The following is a 27,886-nucleotide window of genomic DNA, read 5'->3' as shown; positions in this document are numbered from 1 at the left end:
AGCTTTGTTTAAACTGATACAAAGTCTTCATATGAAGTCCAACCTAGAGGGCTGCTACTCCTGTTGCAAGTGGAACCCTGAAGCGCTGAGAGAACAGCAAGCTTAGCTACTGAAACTAAAGAGGGACCTGCCAATTCCTGATGCGCACACATAACATCTTATTTTATTAAGAAGCTGATCCAGAAACAAGACATAGATAATAAGGTCTAATTATCACTAAGAAAAGCACAGGTACCAGTCGGCAGTTCAGAGACGTTACACATCCTTTTCTAGACCTCCTCAAGACACATGGTACAGTTTTGCTGTTATAGAGCTCCTACACAAAGCTCATGTAACCACACACTGCTTGCATAAGATGAGTTCCACATCATTGTGCTGGACAAGGGCGGACTTTGGTTTCATGCTGTCTCTAATGCATGTAAAACTTAGTTGTTCTTGCAGAAGGGCACTGGATGCTAAACAAGAACATGAGCTACAGAGAGGTTCCAAGGAATTGTTTTACATGTACTTGAGAGAGACGATGGTTTCTCACATCTGAAAAGGGGTAGTTTTGAAACGGGAAAAGCTGCGAAGGAAATTCTTCAAGCAGGACTGCATTTAGCCAGGGTTCATCCGGAGCTAAATCCCGCGAACCCCAGCCGTAGCAAGGCTCGGAGCACGCTGCAGTGGGGTCTCCAGAACGCCGGGGCACCACCCGCTGCTCACACGCTCATCCTGCAGCACGAGGGCAGCGGCAGCGGCCCCGCTCCGCCGCGGGCCCACAGCTCTTCCGCCTCTGCCTCCAGCGGGCGGGGACAGCTGAGGAAAAAGCCGGCGCCACCCATCCGCTCTCGTCCGGTGCAGTGGGAGCGCCGCGAGTGACCCCGCACCTCTCCCGGGCCGGGGGGGGTCGCAGTAGGTCCGCAGCCTCGCCCACCGGCAGCCCTTTGCGGAACACGACCCAGGCCCCGGCACCCTTCCCCTCTCCTCACGGCGCTCAGAGAGGTGGACACTCAGGCGCGGAGCAGCACCTCCCACCCCAGCTCAGCCCCGCCTCGCCCCGCCCCGCCCGCCTCTGTGGCTCCGGCCCGGAAGCGCTCTGTCCGGCGCCCGGAAGCCCTTCACCTTAGTCCGAGTCAAGATGGCGGTGGACACCGCGACTGAGCTGCTGTTTTTAGACACGTTCAAGCACCAGAGTGCGGAGGTAATGTGGCGGCGGCGGTCGCTGTTTTCCTCTTTCTTATTCCCGGCTGCTGCTGCGCTCTCCTGCTCATGGCGGTGCCGCGGCGGCTGTAGGGCACAGAGCGCCGCTGGGGTAGGCCCCGTTGGTGGCTCTCGCCTCAGCGGGTGGCCGGGCGGGAGGGAGCCCGCTGAGGGGGATCCCCGCGTTCTCCCCCCGTGCAGCTGAAGCCCCCGTGGTGCGCCCATCCCCGCGCTGTCCCGGCAGCCGGGGGTGCCGTTGGCAAGGACTGAGGGAAGGCGCGGCGGTGGGAAGGGAGCGGAGACGTAGAGGTAACGGGTAGGAGAGGCGAGTGGGAAATAGAGGATTATACTGATTTGGGAAGTCCGTAAGGGAGGAAGACAAGGGGGAAGGTCTGTCAGATACCTGGCGCTTTTCTGTAGCTAATGAGCAGAAGTATTTGTGTGTATGGGAGATACTCCCTTAGGTTTATGCAGCCCACGTGCATCGTGAACAAAATGAGTATTTCAGGCTTGCTTAAGCAGTGGGAAATCATGCAGATATTCCACTTTGAGGCTGTTGGGATCCTGAGCATCCTTGAAGCTGCTTGTGTTACAGCAGATTTGTCCAGAGCCCATTGTGCTCTTCAGGGAGGAAGATAGGGACCATAAGGGAAAACAAAAAGTGTTGTGTAACACAAGTAAGATGTTACAGAATTATAGAATTTCTGAACTATGTTTGTGGACAGGTATCAGGGGAAGAAAATTAAGTATTTTGAGCTGATACTGCAATTTAAAACAAATGGGAAGTTATTCTGGAGTAATTTCTGACTACCATGACTAGGGAGACCCACGTGTGTTTTTAATTCTACTATTTAAGACAGCATTGGGTGGGAAACGCTCACCACTTCAGTTCCCCTGGGTAGGAAACAATAGCCACTCCTATTCCCCTCAAGGGCAGTGTGGTCTCTTCTTGAACATTTTAAATTGTGTATAATGTTTTCTGGCACTTTAATTCTTGCCTAAATCATATTGAATTTTTATTAAAGAAAAAAACAAAATGCATATTACATGTTGCAGAAAAGCCTTCTTTATGTCATACTAATTATTCAGATAAATGGTCCATAAGTCTTGCTTTAGAGGTTGTGGTCCTTCATAGGATCATAGGATGGTACCAGCCTGTCCCTAAGCAGCAAATGCCCCCCCAGCCAACTTCTCCCCTAGTTTATATACTGGGCATGCTCTATGTTGTATATACATGCTGTGGTATGCAGTACCCCTTTGGCTAGTTTGGGTCAGGTGTCCTGTCTCTGCTTCCTCCAGGCGTCTTGTGCCCCTCCTCACTGGCAGAGCATGAGAGACTTGAAAAGTCCTTGATCATGTTAAGCACTACTTAGCAACAGCTAAAAACATCAGTGTGAGTAAAGCCAAACCACAGCGCTGCACCCGCTGCTAGGAAGAAAATTAACTGTATCTCAGCCGAAACCAGGACAGCTTCAGTTTAAGAATGTCTGTATACTTACAGGTGGACATATAGTTGATACATATGTACTATTTTGTGAGTGTATACATGATAGAACTGATGTATAAATATAAAAAAAAATACCTAATGTAGTGAATTGAGTGAGAGAAGACCTTCAGCATTAATCGTTTGGTGGCTGCTGCGTGGGAAGTTGCTGTGTCTTTATGATTGCTTCCTAGTTTGCACAGACATCTTTTAGGAATGCTGAAGCATTAGAATTCATTATACTTGCTATTCCTTTGTGGTAAACAGAAATGTTACTTGCAAAAGGTTTTCAGATGATGCTGCAAAATTGGAGAAATAAGTCTACAGAATTCTTGTACAGGTCTAGTAGAACAGATTTATAGTATCATTTGTAGTATTACATTTGTAATATAATGTTTGCTAATGCTTGAAATTAAACCACACATTTTATTTTCTCTTTAATTATAAAATTGAAATGTTTTAGTAAACATTTAATAATTTAAACACTTAATAATTTAAGTTCCAGTTTTTACGTTTACCAGCATACTTTGTTAGAAAAAACCCTATTACTGTTTAAGATTCTTACAAATAAAGGGAGCGAGTTATGGAAATAAATCAGTAACACTTTCTGTAAAAAAGTGTTAAATATAAAAAAGTACTAGAAGATTATATAAAAACCTTTTCTGTGTAACAGTGTTTAACAGTGTTCAGCATTTTACGGAATTGAATTTTGGGTTTTATTAGGATTACAACTTTAAGTTGGTCAGTAAAATTCTTTAACTGCATCATGTTGTTTGAATTTTACATTTCTTAGACTTTCTTTATTCTTTGTTTTGTAGCAAAGTACCAATATAGATGTAGTTCGTTTTCCATGTGTGGTTTACATAAATGAAGTACGTGTCATTCCTCCAGGAGTGAGAGCTCACACGAGTTTGCCCGACAATAGGGCTTATGGGTAAGTGAAAGGTAGCAGGTATCCGATGCAGGGACACCTTGCTGTTATTTTTTCTTGAACTTGTGTATCTTAATAAAACCTCCAGTATAAAAGTGTAAAATGCATTTGTGTCTCTGCTGAACATGTAATTGTTTTGGAGAATTACTTAAACAGTATAATTTAAAGCCCCCCCCGCCCCTTTTTTTTTTTTTTAGTCCTACTTACTCCTGATAAGGAGCTCAACTGAGTTGATTTTTACCTTTGCTCTGTTTCCAGAGAGACATCTCCACATACATTTCAACTGGACTTGTTTTTCAACAATGTCAGCAAGCCAAGTGCCCCTGTTTTTGATAGGCTAGGGAGGTAAGTGCCTTTAGGATGGCTTCATTATCTGTCTTTTCTTCCTTAGAATTTTTTAGTGCAGAAAGTGCACAGTAGAAAATCTGTATCTCCTCTGAGTTTCATGTTTGGTCTGGTTTTTGCTAGTTTGTGCTTTTGCACTTCAGTCCATGTGGGAGGACAGAGGTTCATGCTTAAAAGAAGAAAAGTTCTAATGTTTGTAAACTTACAGACCCCATATAAATAAATGAAAATTATTTTGTAGAAATAAGTGATTTTGCACTCATCTTTAAGAGCATGTATTTGTTCAGTGTTTTGCTATTAGCGTATGTGTTTAATACTCTGTGCTTCATGTCTTTAAACATGGTTTATGTTAATGGAAAATAACTTCGTACATTTTATTTAACAGCCTCGAATATGATGAAAACACTTCAATTATATTCAGACCCAATGCAAAGGTAATGGAATGTGATTTAAATCTCCTTTCCTAACCGGCTATCATTTAGGTATAAATATGGTTGCCTGTGGTGCGTTAGCACTGTGTAAAGCATTTACTGTTTAAGATCTTATTCTGAAATTTGCCTGTAGTTCAGATACTCATCACTTTTGAGTCTGCATCTATAATGGCATGAGTTGTAGAACATTTGGTTGCTTGACAATTCCTATGGAGATTAGTAACAGAACTATCCATTACTTAGGAGCAAAGATAAATAAGAATGTTGTGGCTGCAGGCCACAGCTAAGCACATAATTTTCAGTTTTGTTTGGGTTTATTTTATTCAGATCAGGCTATGGCCCCTGGTGATTTATTTATTTATGTTTTTTTTGTCATTAATAGGCCATAGTAGATTAGGCAGTATATTGCAAGGAACTGAATTACTTTAGAGAAACAGTATTTATTTGTTGTAAAGATTAATATATTTAAAGTTTTCTCAGTTTTCAAAATGTGGTGTAAAGAGGCATTTTATTGTTCTGTTCTCCTTTCTTGCTTTTATGCAGATACTGATAGAGTAAAATAACTTCTGAAGTTGTCTTGTGTAGTTTTTAAGTGCTTTTTCATTAAAAAAACCAACAGGTCAACACGGATGGATTGGTTCTAAGAGGGTGGTACAACTGTCTGACTTTGGCAATATATGGCTCAGTCGACAGGGTAGTAAGTCATGAGAGAGAGTCACCTCCTCCACCCCCACCTCCACCACCACCTCCCCAGCAACAGCCTGGTTTGAAAAGAAACCCGAAACATGGTAAGCCTTATAAGAAGACAGGGATTTTATTTTTAAAAAGTAAACATTATGGTACCCCATCTGAAAAAAAAATAACCAAACCCATAAATCAGTTCTTTCATATTTTATATTTCAGTGGCTTTGTTTTTCTAGCTTTGTCTTTGTCCTTAAGTTTTCTACATTTTTTATCTTTATATTTATATTGAAAGTTTTTAAGTAGGTTTTTGTCTAGTGCCTTTTTGAGAGTGGGTTACTTGATCTATTGTTAATTACTTAATATGGTCTAAATACAGTTTAGTTTGTGTGGACTCCTTAAAATTTGGATGTTTGATACCACAAAAAAATTATTAGACCAGTATTAAAAAAATCCTAACAAGAAAACTTCACATTCATTATTAACTTCCCTTTTGGGTATGGAAAGTAACTTAGAGAAGAGTGTTTGCTTTGCATTGGTGTTAGAATGGCCATGAATAGAATCCAGGATCAAGTTTCTTGTTCAGTGTTTGTTTTAGACTTAAAATTAGAACTGTCTTGTTCAGGGTACAGCTTTTGAGCTGAAAAATTTGAATACTCTGTGTAGTAATAACTATTATAAACTGTAAAATCCAGTTGATTAAATTGTGGTTTTTTTTTTGTTTGTTTTTTTTTGTTGTTTTTTTTTTAATTTAACTCAGTTATTATTGATAGAGTTAAAGTATTGGTAGTTCCGAAAACAAAAATGGCAATTACCCATGTTAATTTGAACACAGTGTGATGTTAAAAAAAAAAAATCAGTGGTGTTAATATGCTTGCTTATTGGTGCAGTTCTTGTTTATATCAGAAGTGATTTCAGAAAACTGCCTCCCATATTGCGGGTGCAGATTGCTGATTGCAGATTACAGATTACATAGCTGGGAAATCAAGGTGTTCCCTAGTCAAAAGTAGCACTGAAAAACTGAAATTTCCTGCTTCTATTCTTGTGATTCCATTAAATACAAGCTTGTATTTTCACAATAAATATAGTTGATGGAGAGAAAGAAGACCAGTTCAATGGCAGTCCTCCAAGACCACAACCTAGGGGACCAAGGACACCTCCAGGCCCTCCTCCTCCTGATGATGATGATGATGAACCTATGCCTGTGTCAGGTAAAATGAGAACAGTCTCTTTTATCTGCTGCACTCACTGTTTAGTGGAGGCAGGATTCTGTGTTCCTGCCCAATGTGAAGTTTCCCATCTGCTGTAGCTTTCTGCTGGACAGATTCAGTTTTAAGAAAGGGATTTGAAAGAAAATCTGTTCAATATGTTAAATTGTATCAGTTTAAAAGTTAGTAGATAGCAATGCTATGATCCTGTATAATTCAGCATTACATTTCAGAGAAGTTATTTTGTGTTCATTCCTTAAATTTTGTATATATTTTTAGTGGTTGGGGAAAAAGAAGATGATGTGGACCATAGGGAAGATTACTTTGAGCCCATTTCTCCTGATCGAACATCCATTCATCAAGAAAGCCAGTATTCTGACGATGGAGAAGTGGAGGAAGATCAACAAGAAGAAGGAGATGATGAAGATGATGTGGATGTTGAGGATGAGGAGGATGAGGATGATGATGACGATGATGATGATGGGCATACAGTAGAGAGTATTGCTGATGAGGAAGAGGAGGAGGAGGAGGAGGAAGATGAGGATGATGAAGAGGGTGAAGAGGAGGAAGAAGGTGAAGGTAAGTGAAGTTGTAAAAAAGGAAAAAGAAAGGTTTATGAAATGTTGATGGCAGTACCGTTATGATTACGAGGTGTGACGAGAACTGGATCTTCACTTGGTCATTGCACCATTGCCTGCCTCATTTATGGTTCTATCATCTCTCGAGAACAGTATTTTGCTGTGGAATATTTATTCCTTTATAGTAAATCTTCCTGTTACTTTGTATAAATAGAGGAAAACAGGTACAGCTTGTATAGGTAAGAATGAACATTCTATTTTGTCAATGTGTACCCCAGTGTTGTGGTTTAAGCCCAGCCGGCAACCCAGAACCACACAGCCGCTCCCTCCCTCCCTACACCTTCCTCCCCCTGCTCCCGGAGGGATGGGGAGGAGAACTGAAAGAATGTAACTCCCATGGGTTGAGATCAGAACAGCCCAGTGTCCTGGGTTCAGCAGTAGCAGTCATTTTTCTCCTTGGTAGCTGGTGCAGTGCTGTATTTTGACTTCCAGTTTGGGAACAGTGCTGGTGATACTGATGTTTTTGGTTGTTGCAAAGTGATGTTTACCCTGACCAAGGACTTTGTGAGGCTCATGCTCTGCCAGGGAGGAGGGGAAGCCGGGCTGAGAGCAAAAACCCAGTAACTAAGGTATAACACAAACCACTACTGCTGCCACCAATAATAATAAAAAGGGAAATAACAAGGGGAGAGAATACAACCGCTCCCCATCCACTGACTGATACCCAGCCCGACCCTAGCAGTGATCTAGCCCTTGGGGTAACTGCCCCCAGTTTATATACTGGGCATGACTTGCTGTCGTATGGGATACTTGTTTGGCTAGTTTGGGTCAGGTGTCCTGTATCTGCTTCCTCCCGGCTTCCCCTCCTCCCTGGCAGAGCACGAGACTCGGAAAGTCCTTGGTCAGAGTAAACATTACTGAGCAACAACTAAAAACATTGGTGTTATCAGTGCTGTTCCCAGGCTGAAAGTCAAAACCACAGCACTGCACCAGCTACTAAGATGGAGAAAAATGACTGCTACTGCTGAATCCAGGACACCCAGTTAAACTTTTTGCTTTATACATTATTTTAAATGTCTCTGTTAACTACATTAAAAATCTGTCAACTGGGGCTTTCACGTGTGTCTGGAGAGAGAAAGCTTTTTGTATGTTAGATTGTTCTCTGAGCAATAATATTTGCATTAAATAAATTGTTACTTTTTGAGAAGATTCTCTGCAGTTAAAAATTGTTTTATTCATAATGAATTTTATTTTGTAACTGAATATTTTTGTTTTTAGGAGATGATGGATATGAGCAGATATCAAGTGATGAAGATGGAATTGCTGATCTGGAACGTGAAACATTTAAGTATCCGAGCTTTGATATTGAATATACTCCTGAGGATCTGGCATCCGTGCCTCCTGTGACATATGAACCTTTTGAAAAGGAGCTTGGACCTCTTTTGTACTTCAGCTGCCCTTACAAGACTGTGTTTGAAAATGAAGTTGGTAAAATAAAGGACCAAGACCCAGAGAAAGAAAATTCAGGGGCAGTGGAAGCCTCAGTTAAGTTAACTGAACTGTTGGAATTATATCAGGAGGAAAGGGGTGCGAAGTGGGTCACTGCATTAGAAGAAATTCCAAGTTTAATAGTAAAAGGATTGAGCTACCTGCAGGTGAAAGACACAAAGCAAGACTATATTACCCAGCTAGTAGACTGGACCCTGCAAGCTTTAAACCTTCAGGTAGCTCTCAAACAGCCCATTGCTTTGAATGTTCGACAACTGAAAGCTGGGACAAAATTGGTATCATCGTTAGGAGAATGTGGGACTCAAGGAATAACAGCACTCTTGCAGGCAGGAGTTATTAATGTATTATTTGACCTGTTGTTTGCAGATCATGTATCATCTTCCCTTAAACTTAATGCTTTTAAAGCTTTGGATAGTGTTATTAGTATGACTGAGGGAATGGAAATGTTTCTCAGAGGTGGTGTAGATGTACATGAAAAAAGTGGTTATCAGAAACTCGTGGAACTCATACTGTTAGATCAGACTGTGAGGGTAGTTACTGCTGGTTCTGCAATTCTGCAGAAATGTCACTTCTATGAGATTTTGTTAGACATTAAAAAGGTGGTTGATCAGTTAGCAGAGAACACTCCTCCTCTTCCTAATCACACTGAATCAGAACAGGACCAGGATTTGGCAGGACTTGAAAGAACCAACCAAGAATATGAGAATGATGTGGAAGCTCCTATGGACATGGATCATCTTTTGGAATCTTCTAATATAAGTGAAGGAGAGATGGAAAAACTTATTAGTCTTCTTGAAGAAATCTTCCATTTGATGGAAACTGCTCCTCATACAATGATTCAGCCACCTGTGAAATCTTTCCCAACTATGGCACGTATTACAGGCCCTCCAGAAAGGGATGATCCTTACCCTGTCCTGTTCAGGTATGGCAATTGCAAATTCACTTTCTAGAGCGTATTTCCTCCAACTTGCTATAGGTGTTTTTTAGCAACAAGTGACCTTGTTGACTAATGCTTTTCTAGATGTTTCATTTTGTGCTTTATCATAAAGTCTGGGAGAGTTTGATAGTTAATGTATTTGTTATTTTGCTGGCTTTCAGTCAACCTAGTATTCATGTAACAAGAAGACAACCTCTTTGCTATTACTAGTGTCATGCTAGCACTTCAGTCGCATTCAGTTGTGCTAGGTGCTGTTGCAGTGCATGTTTGGAAAGTGGTTTTCCTTTGTTATCTTGGAACACTGTGTGTGTGGATAACACAAGTCTGGAATACCTCTCTGTGTGGCAAAACGGCAAGATGCACTCCAGCCACAGTTAGAATTTGTGCAGTCGTGTCAGCGTAGCTCAGTGTTTCACAGCACAGCCAGAGGAGCTGAGGCTTGCCTGACTTCAGCCATTTAAAGCATCCCATGGGTTATTTCTCTGATAGCAAGTTTCTGTCTAGAAAGTATTTCTCTAAATGCTAACAGGTTGCTTTGATAGTAGTGGTGTAGGTCATGGCTGAATACAAGTATCTACATGCAAAGAGTCTTCAAATCACCTTATATGTATGCTGTACTGATTGATTTCTTAGCATACTTAACAAACCATTGATGATTATTCAGATAGAGCAGATTTAATAAAATATAAAGTATTATTTTGGTTGTAGGTAAGATGGGGGTTGGGTTTTTTGGGGGGGTGGTTTTGAAGATCAGCATTTTATATTCATGTATTTACTTCCTGTAAATATTATAGCAATTATGTTTTATAAGGTTACATTTTTGTATCACTTCATAATCAGTTATTATTTCTTGTAGTCCACAGATCACTTAAGTTCTGAAGCTAGGAGTCATGTCATTTTATATAATGTTATTATGCAGTGTTATGAGATGATTGTAATATTACTGATAATTTTCCTGTTCTTTTTTGTTTCCCAGGTATCTTCATAGTCACCATTTCTTGGAATGCATTACTTTGCTACTGTCTATGCCAGTGACAGGCGCACATCCAGGCGTGCTGCAAGCTATACGAGATATATTGCGCTTCCTGGCACAGTCACAGAAGGGGCTTCTTTTCTTTATTTCTGAGTATGAAGCAACAAACTTGTTGATTAGAGCACTTTGTCAGTTTTCTGATCCGGATCAGGAGGAAGGTCTCCAGTCAGATGGTGCCAATGAGGATACTTTTGCCCTGTGGCTCCTGCATTCAACACAGACGTTACAGTGCATTTCAGAATTATTCTGCCACTTTCAGCGGTGCACAGCCAGTGAGGAGACTGACCATTCAGATCTGCTGGGAACACTTCACAACCTTTACTTGATCACCTTTAACCCTGTGGGAAGATCTGCTGTGGCTCATGTGTTCAGTCTGGAGAAAAATCTCCAAAGTCTTATTACTTTAATGGAATATTATTCCAAAGAAGCTTTAGGGTAATTTATGCATTTATTTATATCCTTTAGGTTTTTATGTTTCAAAAGTATCTTTTGTAAATAATTCAGTGAGTCTAAAATATGTTTTCTTTTAGATCATGATGTTTTTATTTAAAAACTGAACAGCCTGTATGTAGAAGAACCTGATAGAAAATCAGGTCTGTCATTTGTAACCAACTAGTTAATACCCAGAACCTGTGTAGGTCATCCACCAAGGTGGTGTAACATAGGTCAGGCTTCTGGCTATGTGAAAAAAGTCAGTAAGTAGGCAGTTTTCATTTAAACATAGAATTTGACTGTGAAACAAGTAAAAGATTTGACTGGGGAAACTGGACACTGTACACTTATCTGGCATGGGAATCTCTCAAGTTCCAAGTTCTTACAAGTGTTAAAAAGAGTCACTATTTGTTCAAGGCCATGTTGGATGGGGCTTTGAGGAACCTGGTCTAGTGGAAGGTGTCCCTGCCCATGGCAGGGGGCTGGAACTAAATGATCTTTGAGGTCCCTTCCAACCCAAACCAGTCTGTGATTCTGTGATTATTTTCTCTGGACAGGCAGTGCTACTACTTTAGGTAGCAGTACTTTTAAAGCAAGATTTGCAAACCACAGAGTTATAGAAAAACATCTGTGTGCTGCTCAACTTGCTCTCATCTTTTGTGGAAGCTGAAGTAAATATGAAGTCAATTTAAAGAAAGCTTTCACTTTTCAAAAAGCATGGAAGGATAAGGGTTTGGGCTTTTTTGTTGATAATTATATGGGGCAGTCCGTACTGAAGGTAAAAGATTTTTGGTGGTCAAAGAATGAAAATCTAACAGAAATGCAATTTTAATAGATAACATCTAAAGAAACCCCTTATTGTTGTTTCAGAGACTCAAAGTCTAAGAAGTCTGTTGCATATAATTATGCCTGCATCCTTGTTCTGCTGGTGGTTCAATCTTCAAGTGATGTCCAAATGCTGGAACAGCACTCGGTGCCTTTGCTGAAGCTTTGTAAAGCAGATGAAAATAACACCAAATTGCAAGGTATGGTATGTGTCATTATCAGTGGGATTGTTTGAATCTATAGAAGAGACCTTTCATATGTGGGTAATTGGTGCTTCACGATCATCTGTTTTGGATAATGTATAAAATGAAACCCTTTTCCAGCTGCACCTGATTAGTTAAGTCACTGAGATAATGTGTAGGGTTTTTGTTTTTGGTTTTTTTTTTTTTGTTACTGAGGTTTAAGGAGGAAATTGTTTCTAGTTAGATTATTTTTCAAGTAACATTAACTACAATTAACTTTGGTAACTACAGGAAGTTTGAAAATGTTTCTGTGTTCAAAATAAGAGAGGAAATTTTGGTGGAAATGGACTAACTAGTCAGTGAGCTGACTCTTATTTTTGTTGTTCCCTTTAGCGATGTAACCTTATAGGGTGTTTATATACTCATAAATAATCCTGGGACTGTTTTCTGGCACCTAGGCCAACTGGCATAGAATAATGCATGCTACTCTGCTGCTAGATGTTTTGATCCAGACTGTCTTGGTGTGTTCCCTGGCTTGTATTGTGTCACGTATCAGGCCCAGGTCTTTTGGACAAAGCTAGATGGGGACTATTCTGACAGCTGAATATTGAAACTCTGATGTCCAGAGTTGTGCTCTGCACTGCTTAACTGTCTTGTTTGGGCATACCAGTAATTTCTTCCAAAACTTAAAACTTTCTTTCCAAACTGAAAGAAATTTGCATTCTGAATTCCCTCCTCTGCCATGCTTTTATTTCTTTGCTCCTCACCTGATCATCAGTTTTGTGAGAAGCAGGGCCAGTTTGTCAAACCAAATCATAAATCGGTCTGAGAGTAGCTGTCAGTTCATACACAGTTGACCATTGAACCTTCGCATTTTTTTAAATCCTTCCAGGAACAATAGGTTTTAAAACTTTAAATCTCTTGCCCCCAGAAATTGCGACTTTCAGGTAACTCTGGACTAAAAGACTGTTAATTTATAAGAACTTCCAGAGTGAGTATATGTTACTGGTGCAGAGACTGGCTCCATTTGGGCATTTAATAGGAGCTTTGTATTCTGTTTGTAGTAACCTGTTATGTAGGTTAAGGGGAACATGCTTTGGTCCTTGCTCTTGATGAATTTTCTTTAACTGACAGTGGGACCCTAAGTATCTTCTGTAAAATACATTTAATTAAAAATAATAGCTATGATAAATGACAGTTATGAGTGCTTGGGTTAATTTATGCAAACTTTTGTCCATGTATGTGGGGTATATTGCCTGTTCTGAAATCTTATTTTTGTTGATGGTTTTCAGCTGGCTACAGCTACATAGTATGCCTCACAGATTTCATACTTGACCTTAGTATCTGTTGTGTAAACCAAGTACATTTTTATTGAAAACAAATTTTATGTTCATAAATGCACTGACTTGATTAACTCTTTAAGTTTTTGTTTTTTCTTTTCCCCCCAGAGCTCAGCAAGTGGCTTGAACCTTTGAAAAATCTTAGATTTGAAATAAATTGTATTCCAAATCTCATTGAATATATCAAGCAGGTTAGTAAAATACAGATAGGTGCTTCCTTGTAGTTGTGCTCTATAAGCTTAGAGCTTTTGTAGTTTGATATTGTATCTCAGGTATGTACTAATTAATATAATATTAAAAAATACATACTATTATCCGAAGTAGATGTTTTCATTGAAGCTTATGATTTAGGCCAGTTCTTGCACTCAGTGATACTTATTGAAAGGAAATCTAAGGTAACTACATGATGCAAAGATCCAACTATTTAAGTCTTTCAGCTTCCCATAAACCACAACACAAATGTTGGCCCTCCTGTTCTTCTGCCATATTTGTGACTGCTTTCCAAAAGGTGGAATAACTGAACTTAAACGAATTGTGTGGAATATTTACAGTAACTAAATACAGGATTTGAATAGCAAGCTAGTGATATACTTGTTGTAAAGACCTTCTTTATAATACTGGTTCTTTTTTTTTTTTTTTTTTACCTGAAAGAATATTGACAGTTCGATGACCCCAGATGGAGTTGGTCTTCCTACTGCACTTCGTGTTCTTTGTCATGTTGCATGTCCACCACCAATGGTAGAAGGTTGGTATGTTTGTACTGCTTCACATAGAAATCTTAGTTTTTTGAGTCTTCTACTTGAACAGTCTGAGCTGTAATTGTGATTGCCTGTGAGAAATTCGACATACAGAGATGTTATTTCTTTTCTGTATAGGTCAACAGAAAGACCTTAAATGGAATCTTGCAGTTATTCAACTTTTTTCTTCTGAGGGAATGGACACCTTCATCCGGGTGTTACAGAAGCTGAACAGCATACTTATTCAGCCTTGGCGACTCCATGTCAACATGGGCACCACGCTTCACAGAGTTACTACTATTTCCATGGCCCGCTGTACACTTACTCTTCTTAAAACGATGCTAACAGAACTCCTGAGGGGTGGATCTTTTGAATTCAAAGACATGCGTGTTCCATCAGCACTGGTTTCTTTACACATGCTCATGTGTTCTATTCCTCTCTCGGGTCGCTTAGATAGTGATGAGCAAAAAATTCAGAATGATATTGTTGATATCTTACTGACTTTTACACAAGGAGTTAACGAAAAACTTACCATTTCTGAAGAAACTTTGGCAAATAATACTTGGTCTTTAATGCTGAAGGAAGTTCTCTCTTCAATTTTGAGAATTCCCGAAGGCTTTTTCTCTGGACTTATACTGCTTTCAGAGCTGTTGCCTCTTCCACTGCCCATGCAGACGACGCAGGTATGGTTTAGGTATATTTAGTTTTTAAAGGATTTTAATTATATGTAATCCTTAGACCATTTTCACAGTTGTGGAAAAAAACAGATACATGAATGGGTGAATTAAAGCTTATTTAAAGCATTTGTGTTCATATAGATTCTTTGAAGATACATCTTTTTCATCAGAAACAAAATGGGTATTATTTGAGCATCTTTTAAAATCAGCAGTCCTGTGTTGTTCTTTTGTCCCTTGTGAAATTACCTAGACTCCATTCTATTACTTAAATAATTAACTATAAGACAGTTGAATTTAACCTTGAATGCCAAGCTCTCAATACATTAAGGTTCTTTGTTGTTTTGGCATGGATCTTGAATCCGTGATCTTTAATAAGTAAGTGTAAAAAGTGTGTGACAACCAAAGCTCCTGAAGGAATACCCAATTTGCTGGAATCATGCCCTGTCATTCAATGATAATAATGAAAATGGCATTCCATGTTTTTGATGAGGACAGTATTACTACTCAGTCTTTATCTTCTGATAGAATTCAGGTTTTCTCACGAAAGGAGAAACCTCCCTCCTGTCCTTTTGTTCCTGCAGGTAATTGAACCACATGATATTTCAGTGGCACTCAACACCAGGAAGCTGTGGAGTATGCATCTTCATGTCCAGGCCAAACTGATACAAGAAATAGTTCGATCTTTCTCTGGTTCATCTTGCCAGCCTATTCAGCATATGTTGAGACGTATTTGTGTTCAGTTGTGTGACTTGGCTTCACCTACTGCTCTTCTTATCATGAGGACTGTATTGGACCTAATTGTAGAAGACCTACAAAGGTATCTTTGTTTCCTATTGCAAACATTTCTTTAATGAACTGTTAAATTCACCTTGGTTCTGTGCAGTAGATCTAGTAGGAAGAAAATACTTTCAGAAATATTACTTATCCATTATGAACTAAGTGAATTCTCAGTCCAGTGCTATATACTGTGTCCTGAGAATGCTTAATGTTGCTAAGGGACCATCTGATACTTCTAAGTTTTGATGTAGTTTCACATTCTTTGTTTATGGTAAGTGTTTTAGGAAGATTTTCTTCAGGCTGTCTCTACAAAGCCTTATCTCACCTGTGAAGTACTTCTAAAGGACCTAGCTGATACAAATAAGAAAAGTAGGCCAATAAAATTCCCTATACTGGAATTTGCACGCTAACAGGGAAATGTGTAGATATTTGTAAGCTCGAGTAAGTTTAATACTACAAATTCAGATGGTCTGAAACAACGAGTATAGTATATTAAATGCGTACTATAGCTTGCATAAATTAGATTAATTAATTAGTTAAGTTTTGATGCAACCAGAAGTCATTTAGTGAAAATTGAGCAGTTCTCAAAAAGTAAATGAAATGGTAAGTTTACGTCTGTAGACTAGGTGGGTTTTTTTAAATGCAGATTATAGGACTAATGGCTGCTTTTATAGTTTTTTAGATCACTTTAAAACAGATTTCTCAAAGTGTATTGATATCCTTTCAGCAACACAGAAGATAAAGAGAAACAGTACACTGGACAGACCACTCGATTGCTTGCTTTATTGGATGCCCTGGCTTCACATAAAGCTTGTAAATTGGCTATCTTGCATCTTATCAATGGCACTTCTAAAGGTGATGAAAAGTATGCAGAGGTTTTCCAGGAGCTTTTGGCTTTGATGCGGTCAGCTGGGGACAATGTCACTCATCAACAGTGCGCTGAATATGTAACTTCCCTTTTGCAGTCCCTCTGTGATCAGGTATTTCCTATATTTATTGCAAAACGTGTTGATAATTGTAGGGGACAAATGAGGTTATTTTTTAGATGCCTGCTGTTTTCCAAAAGAAATAAAAAAAAAAACCAGCATTGTTGAAATACAAAAAGAGAAAAAAGAGCATGGTTGCTGCTTTTGCAGATTTTCTGTCTTGGTGCTGCTGAATATAAATCCTTTTGGTTTATGATATCTCTTTTTCATTATATGCACTATTCTGTAGCTTATTAGAGAACAAAACCTGTATGGCACAAAGATTGACTGTCCCCTCAGATGTGGGTTGCTGGCAAAACTTGAGTTGTCACAATTCACCTCTTACATTGAATGAATACATATCCCTTAGCTGTGTAACTGAAATGTCGTAAAAAAGTATTCCAAAGATATATATGATGTGCTGCTACCATAAAACTCCACCATTAAAAAATAAAGCACAGGTTACTAGAGCAAGGTGAGAAATGTTACCTGGAAACTGATTCGTAGACCGGCCCAGGTAGTTTCTCATTAGTTGTGTGCATAGATTTGCATGTCATTATTTTCATTACCAGTTGCATATATTTATTTGCTTTAGTGCTTACCCACTTACACAAAAGACATTTGGGCATTTCTGGGCAGTAGAAATTAATCAGCCTTTTTTCATATACACAACAGTATTTGTATCTTTGCCCATGCAAATTTATTGTTAAAGTCAGTCTTGTTTTATTTGATGTAAAATGTGGAGGGGGCAGTAGATCGCTAGGCAGTGTCTTAACCTCTAAATTTTCATAGAACCACAGAATCATAGAATATCTCAAATTGGAAATGACCCATAAGGATCATGGAGTCCAGTCCCTGCACCTCGCAGGACTACCTAAAACTACACTGTATGACTTAAGAGCTTTGTCCAGATGCTTCCTGAACTCTGACAGGCTTGGTGCCGTGCTTCCCTGGGGAGCCTGTTCCAGGGACCAACCACCTTCTCAGTGAAGAGCCTTCTAATGTCTAATCTGAACTTCCCCTGATGCACCTTCATTCCATTTCCTGGGTCCTGTCTCTGATCACTAGAGAGGAGAGCATCACTTGCCTCTCCTCTGCCTCCTTCCTGTGAGGAGGTTGGAGACTGGGATGAGGCCACCCCTCAGCCTTCTCTTCCCCAAGCTGAACAAGCCAAGTGACCTCACCTACTCCTCATACCTTAAGGGACATAGATTAAGGGACAGTTTGACTACCTAGGCGAGAAACTGTAGGCATATTATCCAGTGACTGTTTGGCTTTCACCTGTGGTTCTGCTGTCACATTTCACCCTTTAGAGCTTTTATGTTTTTAAAAATTGTAACCCTGAACAGAATCAAAATAAAAAGGATATCTAGATTAGTATTTTACTGGTCAGTAATAACTGAAATACTGGAACAAGATGGTAAAGGATTAGTGAAAGAACCTGGTATGGCTTGTACTTGCTGCTGGTATACAGAATGCATTTTTTACTATGTGTATAATCATTTTTTATAGGATATTGCACTCATTTTACCAAGTTCATCAGAAGGCTGTGTGTCTGAATCAGAGCAGCTTTCCAACTCTTTACCAAGCAAAGAGCTGATGCCCTTCATTTGTGACTGTCTGATGGAAACATTAACTAATTCTGAGAGCAGTTACAATTGTCTGCTGCAGTGTATCCGAACAATGATGTTCCTGACCGAGCATGATTATGGCTTCTATCACTTAAAGAGGTATGGTGTTCTAATATGTCACTGACTACTTAAAATAATTTAAAAGCTTCTGCAGTGTGAAACCATTTCCTTCGCCTCTAGTAGAAATGTTTAGGATAGGGCACCTGAACTTTTATTTCTCTTTGGGGCTTCAGTATTTTACCCAGTATTTTGGTCTTTACTCGAGATTTTGCCTCAACCATTTCTGCAGTATTTATACAGGAGCACTTTGTTTCAAGAAACAGAGAAGTAAAAAAAGGTTTATGTACTCCATTTTGTCACTTCAAGGCTGGAGGACTGGAATCAGATATGGTGTTTGTGTCCTTCCCTTTTGAGTCACTCAGTAGTTAGAGCACTCATCTGGGACACTGAAGAGCTGTCTGACATTCCCTCTATTTTGAGGGGATTCAGTTTGTACTTCCCCACAGTGTCCTGACCTCCAGGCAGTTAAGGCTTTAGAAATGAGGGTTTTGGGTTTTTTGTATAACTACTTAATGTTGACTCCAGTCCCTTCTGAGCAGAATATCTGCATGCATGGGACAGTATGGTGTTGTTTGACACTTAATGCCTCTCCCTGTCCATTGAAGGTGAGGTGCAGAGAGGCAAGAAATTTGTGAGGTTCCCAAACTGAAAAAGGTAGTACCTGGGGCTTTGTCAATAAAAGGTTGTTCAAAGCACACTTCTGAGCAGTGCTACAGACCTGTGCTGCTCAGGCTGCAAGAAGCTATACAACCCACAAATTGAAAATAAGCAGATAAGATGCTGTTGTTTCTATGATTCTGTATGTCTGGCTGTCAGCTTCAGTGCACAGCCTTGCTATTTTTGTGTTGATGATTACCTTCCTGGTTTGTTTCTGCAGTTAGGCAGCTTGGGATGCAGTAAAATTGTAACATCATGATCCTGCTTTATACATAAGGTCCTTTGCAAGCAGATATTTCTGTACTCCTATCCCTTTGCCACCAAAGATGAAAATGTAATTTCTTGCAGGTTTTAGAGATGTCACTGTAGTACTTATAGCTGTGTATATGCAGAGTGAGATATCTGTAGACAGCACTGCTGAGAACAACAGTCTACTACAGTGAAAATAAGGAAGGTCCAGCTTCTAATCTTGATAATGGGCAACTTGATAATTGTAAAATTTAACAGATTTGGTTTCATACAGCTTATTTTCCTGTGTCTATTTCACTGTAGTGTGTTAGAATGTATGCACTAATCAAGTATTTTCTCTCTTTTCATTATGAAAACAGCTCCCTAAGAAAACACAGCAGTGCTCTCTACACTGTATTAAAGCGAGTAGTAACTAGTTTTAGCAAAGACACAGGTGAACTGGCCTCTTCATTTCTGGATTTCACGCGACAGATTCTGAACTCCGATACGCTGGTAAGTGAATGTGTGTTGGATACTTAGAGAAACTCAGCTGCATTTCTCTGACATCTGCAGTGTGAGGCATGTTGAGGAAGTTATCTCAGAAAGCAGTAGACTGCAGATTGCTGTGTAAGTCTTTTCCATCAGTAGTGTTCGTGCCATCTTTAGTTTTTAATGAAAGCTGGGCAGAACAGATGTTTAGTAAATAAGAAGGTATTTCAGTAGGCAGAACACCACAGTGGTTCATTCTGATGTCTTAAGTGAATAGCATGCTGTTGTTTCCAGGTTTAAGATTTGTGGCATCCTGTTAGACAGTTGCTGTATTGATATGTACTATATATAGAAAGGAATCTAAAATGTTTGTTAATTCTGTGATACAGACCTCAGCTTGTCTAGGAGAGGATTGCTTTCATCTTGATGCAGCATCTAAACTTGCCTAGTAAAGTGGACTTTATTAAAATACTTTGTATTAAATGTTTTTAAATCAAGAGATTACTCTTGTTTTGCTACATTTGCTCTAATGTATGTTTGAATTCTGAGGGATTTGCAGTCCAGAAATAAAACGAATATTTATGTGTGATTATTTCTCACTTGCCAAATGTTTCAGGGATGTTGCGGAGATGATGGAAGCCTTATGGAAACAGATGGATCTCATCCAGGCAGAACGCTGGGTCTGACTACTGCAGAGTTAAAATATCTACTGCAGAACAAAGAAGAAACCCCAGAAAACCTGCTGCTTGATCTGGAGAAGCATGTTATGGTAAAAGGATTTAAATGAGCAAGTTGATGTTGGAGTCTTGTATCCAAACATGCTTTTAAAACAGTATAGACTACCCCTCCTTGGTGGGAAGGGTGCACAACTCTGTGGCACACCTTGTGGAACTGGTAATAGTTGTTGCCACTGTTTTAAAACTGATGTCCAAAATCACCTCTTCTGTGCAGGATGGATTCTGACTTAATTATTTGCCTTGTGGTAATGGTAAGGAGTGTCAGGGTTGGTATCCCCTTGTGCTAAGAGAACAGGCACACTGTAAGAGAACAGGCAATTAACTGTGTGTTGAAAGTCAGTGAATGCATACAGCAGAGAGCATTGGATATGCTGAAGCAGATTGTTAATGTAATAAGCAACAGGAACCACTGCTTAGCAGTGGCTTGATGTTACTGGTAACCAGTAACAAGTGGAGTACCCAGAAGTCAATACTGGGGCTGATACAGTTGCATGTTTTTATCAGAAACCTGAATGGTGGATACATCTTCAGCAAATTTGTGAATGACAGTAAGCTGTGGGAGTGACTGAAGTGACCAACAGGAAAGCCTCAATCCAGAGAGACTTCAATAAACCTTGTAGCTTTGATGTAGCTGAAAGCTTGTGTGGTTCATTATGAAAGATCAAAGTTATGTAGTGAGAGCAGGATAACCTCACGCCTTGATGTGGGCTGGACTGAAAAGGGCCAGGTGATTATGGTGGATATTAGGTTGAACCTGGACCAACAGCATATGGTCACTACAAACAAGGCAGACTGCTCTGAGCTGTCTTGGATGGAGCACAGTCAGCAAATCAAGGAACCGTACTGTCTCCTTCCATGGGATGCTGGTGTGCTCTCCTGTGGAGAGCTGCATTTGCCTCTAGGCCAGCTTTGCCTTCTAACCAGTTCCAGAGACTTCTAGGGAAACTGAAGAGTGTTCTACCCAGGTGGTCAGGGACCTAGAGCACATGTGCTGTCAGGAGAGGATGAGGAAACCAGGCTTGTTCAGCTTGGTGAAGAGGGCTAAGGAGCTATCTGAGAGCTACGTAGAGCTGTTTAGAAGATAGTAACAGAGGTGGTACAACTTAAAGCTGTTTGGGAGATAGTAACAGAGGTGGTACAATCAAACTCGTCTTGGAAATTCCAGATGATAAAACAAGGGGCAGTGGCTCCAGATTGTAGCTTCAGAGGTTCAGGTTGATGTTAGGAGGAGGGGGGAGGAAATCACTGAGAGAAGTGTAACGCTGGAACAGGTTGCTCAAGGTGGCTGTGGGCATGTGATGACAAGGTTTGGTTTACAGCATATTGAGGGGCTCCCCTGCTGTTGTTTGTGTACTCGGGTGTCTTTGTTTCAATATATGGGGATAGATAGACCATTTTGTGTAGTATCTCCCTCCACCCCTTTAATTAACAAAACTGTATTGTCTTCTCTGAGGAGGGGAAAAAATTCTGACTTGTGATGTGTCGCCTTAGGATCGTTCAAAGGAAGATGATGGCCTTGAATCCTTACTGGACAACATCGTTGGAGTGAGGCAGATGTTGGAATCTGCAGGTGATTCTTGTCCACTGAGTGACCAAGATGTAGAGCCTATTCTTTGTGCACCAGACTCTCTTCAGAATTTGTTTAACAACAGGTAAAATGGTTGAATCTAAACACCATTATCACTACTACCTACTAGTCCTGGTGTATTTAATTTCATGTTGAGTATCAAGGGTAAAGCAGCAACATTCACCCCAGGTTCTGTAATGCTGCATGTACTTGCAATTGGTTGTCATTCATAACCAAAGAGTTTATCTATCTATCTATCTATCTATCTATCTATCTATCTATCTATCTATCTATCTATCTATCTATCTATCTATAAATATTTGGCATCGTTTTATTGCAGGACTACATATGTGTTGGCAGACGTGATGGATGACCAGCTGAAGTCCATGTGGTTCTCACCCTTTCAGGCTGAAGAAATAGACACTGATCTGGACATGGTAAAAGGCTTCATTAACCTGCCTGAAGTGGATATAAAAATGAGGGTCAGCCTGAGGTAGTAGCATCAGGAATTCATATGGCCAAAGGGTTTGTTTTCCTGAACTCACCCGGGTAAACTGACCCAGATACCAGGGTTGGCATTTGTTACAGGTTGTTACCAAATGCCTTCAAGTTTACTTGGAAGCAGCAACAAACTTGGCACCTTCTGCAGCACTCTAATGTAGAAGTCCTCTTTAGAGGAACAGTTGTGTCAGTCTTGACCTGCTCCTGTATTGCTACTGGGCCTTTACAGCAGTTTGTGTTAAATATAGACGAAGAAGGTGACTTCTTTTCCTTTCCTTGCTTATCTCTGTCACTGCAATACCAAGAGAGCCCACGAGCTATACTTCGTTAAAGAAATCTTTGCTCTGATGCGACAAAAGTGGAAAAAATGGCTCTAGGAAATGAAACTTCCTGCACAAAAACTTGTCACAGGAGTTGAACCTCAATTTGTGTAATTAAACTTCAAATGTCATTTTGAAACAGAAGTAACATTCCTTTTTTTTTTTTAAACTGAGCAGTTGGCAGTGTCTTAATTTACGTGAGAAATAATCAGTGCCTCTTGACTGCTTTGCCTTCATTCTTTTTTAGATGTGCTCTTTTTAATGAACATACAGAGGTGTTAATGTTTTAATTTCTTAAGCAAAACCTAAACTGTTGTTTCCTGTATAAAAGCAGCATTAATAAACATGTAGGACTGTAGCTTCAGCAGAAGAATGCCTCACTGTAGGTCATTTAGTGACAAGTGTTTGTACATAAAAGCTATGCTCTTGCTTTGCTGAGATCCAGAACCAGCAAGACAATTTTGCTGCAGCTCTGCTGCTCCTTTGTTACTTAGTAACAATACTGCTGCTTTTTTTGAGCCACACAACTGCATGAAAAGGTGCTTTTTTGCTGTGATAGAAGGACCTTTGCTGAAGATCATCCATCCTCGTGCAGCATGTTTTCTTCTTCAGAGGAGCTAGTGATTGTTGTAATAAAATTATCATTTCAGGTAAAAGTTGACTTGATTGAACTGTCAGAGAAGGGCTGCAGTGACTTTGACTTGCAAGCTGAATTAGAGAGGTCATTTTTGTCAGAGCCATCATCTCCTGGACGCACAAAAACTACAAAAGGGTTCAAACTTGGCAAGCACAAGCACGAGACCTTCATAACTTCGAGGTAAGATGGGTGTAAAGAGTAAATAATGTGTTCAGCACTGACTTGTATATTCTCAAACCTTTCAAATTACATCTCCAATATGGAGAATGCCTGACCTTCAATATGAATATATTTTTACATTAAATAAATTATGCTTTGTTGTGACAGTGGAAAATCTGAGTACATAGAGCCTGCAAAGAGAGCTCATGTTGTACCACCACCAAGAGGAAGAGGCAGAGGAGGATTTGGACAAGGGATTCGACCACATGATATCTTCCGTCAGAGGAAACAGAACACGAGCAGGCCACCCTCCATGCATGTGGATGACTTTGTTGCTGCAGAGAGCAAAGAAGTTGTTGCTCCAGACGGGATACCACCAGCCAAAAGGCCACCAAAAGTGTCACAGAAGATTTCTTCACGTGGTGGGTTCTCAGGGAATCGAGGAGGACGAGGAGCTTTTCACAGTCAGAATAGGTTCTTTACACCACCTGCTTCAAAAGGTATGTTGTTTCCTGTATCAGAATTGGAGTAAATGAATGCTAAAAATGCTTCAGGAATACTAACCAATTTACTAGCAGTTAATCATCCGTGGTGTGAGATGCTCCTGAAGCAGTGTTGTTGAAGTAAGTTGTTTAGCACTAGAAAAGGTTCTCTCAAGTGCTGTGGAATTAAAACAAGGCTGTGAGTTGCCTTTTCTCTTCCTCTTTTACAAAAGAAGTTAGCTGTTTTCTTTTAGCAATGGTTGGAGTGCTTCAGAGATGCAGTCGTAAAAATAAAAAGCATTCTCTACCATTTGTGACATGGTAGTTCCTGAAATCAAGCATCACAATGCATCTCTGGCTTTAAATGAGGCTTTTGAATAAAAGGATGGCAGAACCTGACAATAATAAGATGCAGTTTTCAGTGAATCTGGAGATTCTAGCCTACACAGTGTGAAGTTTCTTCCATACACAGACAAGGTTGCATTCCTTTCCATTTTGTAATTAGGGCAAGTCTTTGCATAGCAGAAACAGAAAATACTTCCATTTAGTAAAGTCATAAATACTAGGATTTACTACAAAACCTTGAAGTATAGGAGTCTGTCTTCCTACACTAGATAATGTGAATTCTTTTAATCTTGAGTTCATGTCTGTAAAATAGGTATTTTCCCCAATTCTGTGTATAATACAGTAGCTTTCAGACTTTGAGGTAGAATACTTGCGGGTATGTTGATGCAGAGTAACTTTATCTATTTGAATGATGTAAATGATGTATTTCTTACCCTGAGTATTGTGAGGCTTGAAATGGAAACCAGAAAGTGATGTTTGCTCAGCAGCATGTGGGTTTTTCTCTCCCTGTCCAGGAAATTACAGTCGTCGTGAAGGTGCTCGAGGCTCAAGCTGGAGCGCACAGAGTACACCCAGGGGAACCTACAATGACAGTAGAGGTGGTCAAAGCAATTTTAACAGGGGTCCACTGCCACCACTGAGACCATTAAGTTCAGCAGGTACATGGTATTCATATGGGCATCGAACTATAGAAAATTCTTTGAATTTCATTTTTGCTTTACAAATGAAACCATGCAAGGATGCTGCAGACACCTTGAAATTCAGCAAATGTTTTAAGCATATATGAACAGTTGTCACTGAGACTGTCCAATCCAGCCCAACTTTCCTACCAACTGCCCTGTAATCCATAGAACTTGCTGAATTGAACGCTTGATCGCAGAACCTTAATTTTGCATTGAGACTTTTGCAGTTCGGTTCTCTTCGTACCTACATGGTAACTATAGAGCCCATCAAAACAAAAATACTTGCCTAAAAGAACAGTGAGCATTAAGAGGAGAATCCAGATGCGGTTTGTGTCTCATCCTGATGTTGTCCTTGCGCTTTCCCAGCAGCTACTACGCCTAGGGCCTTTTTTTTTTTGTTTTTTCCAACTGAGTATACTTTTCTTTGCTTTAAGGCTACCGACCGAGCCCTCGGGATCGTGCTTCCAGAGGCCGGGGAGGAATCGGACCATCTTGGACAAGTGCTAATAGTAGTAGCAGTGGTGGCTCAAGAGGGAAGTTTGTTAGTGGAGGCAGTGGAAGAGGTCGTCATGTACGTTCCTTCACACGATAAAATGGAACAGCCCAACCATATGGACTTGTGTGAAGATGACAAAGAAAAGAGCGGCACTAAAGGACCAATTCAGAGTTACTGCTCTCTGAAGGACACCAAGAGAATATTTTTGCCTGAAGAAAAGTTTTTGTTTGATACAAGACTTGAAATTTCAATAAAAGTCAAGACTTTTTGTGTACAATTGTAAATTTTTTTGTTCCTTTTGAAAGAATGTTTTAATTTTTTTGTGGACTTCAGTAGACAATGCTCAGTAAAGAACCTCTTTGAGTTGAGACTTGAAGGACTTCTAAAATACTCATTGTGCCAAAAGAAAGGTACAGGCGTTTTGTGTGTGACTTACTACCGCAAGAAGATCAAATATATATATGTATATGTAAGGCAGTTTTAGTTTTCTTTCTCTCAGGTTTAGAGCCATTAGCCCCTTTTTTGGTCTTTAACCAATCTGAATTATTAATGAATGAGGTCCATCTGGCAGCAGCTGAAGTAGCAGGTGACAGAAGATTGACTGAAAATGATCTGTGAAAGAGTACAAATGTAAATGTGATTTGTGTAGGGTTTATTGTACATCTGGTAATGTGAGTAGACACTTAAATAAGATTGCACACCTGCTAAGATCAGTAGGAAATCCGTCATTGACTTAAGGGAGAATAAAGTGATTTTTCTAGCATTTACTACTCCGGCTCATGCATTTGGAGCACAAGTTACTTCACTGGACAACAGAGTATGCTTTGAAATTCAAAGGCAAGGTGCCTGTACCCCGAGAGAGCCTGGAGTTACTTGTTGCCTGCCTCTCTGCCCACTTACATAGTTGAGAAGGCGTAGAGACATGTCTGAACTGTAGAATCACACAGTGAAGCAGCAATGCTAAACCTTCCCTTTGACTATAGATGGTTGGGATTTTGGTTCCTGGTGTTCGGCTGAGATGTAGTGCAAAAAGAAACTTTGAGAAGTAGGAACTGGTAAAGAAATGTTACCACTGGATTCTACCCTAAATTTATTTTGTATTTAACTCGGTGGTCGAAGTAAGCTTTGTACGTGTTTGCATTCCTTTGGGCTTCATGGGATTCCATAGAATTAACTGGTTCTTGGTAGTCTTTTATTGCATTTTTGGGTGGGATGAGGTACATGTATCATTTGACAGATGAGCTCCGCTCTCAGACTTGGCTGAGCCTGATTTTTCTGTCCATTTTTGGTCTCCTGGCATTACGAAAAGTGCTCTAAAGGGGTCTTCATCTACTTAAGTAAGGCCCAGTTGTAATGTTCTTGTTCTATGTAAGCTTACATTGGGCAGCTTGTCTGACCAGACTTGTGAGTTTTACCACCCAATTTTAAGTGTTTCTAAAGTTTGATAGTACTTCAAATCGATTTTGGCTGTATGCTACACAGCTAAATGAAGTGGGGTTTTATCTGAACCACAGAAGGCCCCTGTTATGTGTCCTTTTGCTGTGAGGAGGCTGGGACAGCATCCCACTCTTTGAGAGGTGATTGGTTGGTACAAAGTCAATTGACACAAACTCCTGTCCACTGGCTGGGTGCAGTTCAGCGGGGTTTTGTCAGGTCGCAAAGGTTTGAAATAACACAACGATCTGGATTGGCAGCCAGGCAATTTACTGAATGGTGAAATAACAGGAAGCTGTAATGTTACTAATAATGCAATTGCAATGACTACAATGGGTGGAGCTCTCACCAAGGCATTGATGCTATTTTTTTAAGGAGTGCTGCGCGGGTATTTTCAAAGCTGAGTAGTTCCTTTACACCATGTGTTTAAGGTGGTTTTATTTTTTTTTGAGCCTTCTGGGTGTTGGAAGCTCACAGGGACACCGAGCACTTGTTTTCTGTCAGGGGATTTGAAATGAAAAGTGTCAAGCATGGAATAAATATGTAAATACTCAGTCTTGGTTATTGAACGTTCAAAACACATGGCATGTCTACCAGTCATTTTCAGTCTAGGAGGAAATAAAAGGGTTGGTTGAATTGTTTGATGTATGCAAGCTCTGTAAATTTAGCTAGACTTGAAGTATACATGTATCATGTTTTGTTTGGGGTTTTTTAAAATGAATTTAGATCTGTGACCCTTCAATGCAAAGCAGTTACTTTCTTGGATAAATTCAACTTGAAATAATGCTGTTTAAAACTTAGAGGTACTTGGTTTCTTCTTTTAAACTGGATTCCTACCATGAGTGATTAACAGTTTAAGTATTAAATTTTGCTTTTTATACTCTGCCCAAAAAGAAATGTTCAAGTTTTGTGTCCTGACTGGAGCCCCAGAACACTGGAAGTGGGTGGATGGATGGATAGGTGTAAGCAGGTACCAGGTTATCTGCACGCTATAGCTGTGCTGTGCAAGCTTTCAGCCTTTTTTAAACCACTGAGTAACTCCTACTCTCAGGCAGGAGAATATGCTCAAGGCAGTTAATGCAGAGCACTGCACACAGCAAATGCTCTACAGTGCTCTGTGCTGACTGTTCGTGTTTAAGCAGATGCATCCCTAGATCACACCTTGTGAACAACTTGTTTTCCTGTTCCTACATGTTCATATCCTCCA

At 40.0% G+C, this 27,886-nt stretch overlaps 1 protein-coding gene across 1 annotated transcript; it reads left to right on the top strand.

Moving 5' to 3' along the window:
* Nucleotides 1-1,059: 1,059 nt before the first annotated feature.
* Nucleotides 1,060-25,523, top strand: VIRMA (vir like m6A methyltransferase associated). The gene is made up of 24 exons (XM_057403003.1): nucleotides 1,060-1,183; nucleotides 3,484-3,599; nucleotides 3,855-3,941; nucleotides 4,327-4,375; nucleotides 4,992-5,160; nucleotides 6,142-6,264; nucleotides 6,541-6,840; nucleotides 8,118-9,270; nucleotides 10,262-10,753; nucleotides 11,621-11,775; nucleotides 13,206-13,288; nucleotides 13,749-13,842; nucleotides 13,973-14,517; nucleotides 15,093-15,328; nucleotides 16,016-16,268; nucleotides 17,766-17,983; nucleotides 19,210-19,342; nucleotides 19,935-20,087; nucleotides 21,547-21,707; nucleotides 21,963-22,059; nucleotides 23,094-23,260; nucleotides 23,408-23,739; nucleotides 24,582-24,725; nucleotides 25,184-25,523. The coding sequence occupies exons 1-24, from the start codon at nucleotides 1,121-1,123 to the stop codon at nucleotides 25,339-25,341; spliced, it is 5,481 nt and encodes a 1,826-aa protein (XP_057258986.1). The 5' UTR covers nucleotides 1,060-1,120; the 3' UTR covers nucleotides 25,342-25,523.
* The last annotated feature ends 2,363 nt before the right edge of the window (nucleotides 25,524-27,886 follow it).

Source organism: Pezoporus wallicus, unplaced genomic scaffold, assembly GCF_028554395.1.
Source record: "Pezoporus wallicus isolate ANWC-B61680 ecotype Strahan unplaced genomic scaffold, APGP_CSIRO_Pwel_v1 contig_2456, whole genome shotgun sequence".
Lineage (NCBI taxonomy): Eukaryota > Metazoa > Chordata > Aves > Psittaciformes > Psittacidae > Pezoporus > Pezoporus wallicus.
This window is presented reverse-complemented; position numbering and strand designations above follow the sequence as displayed.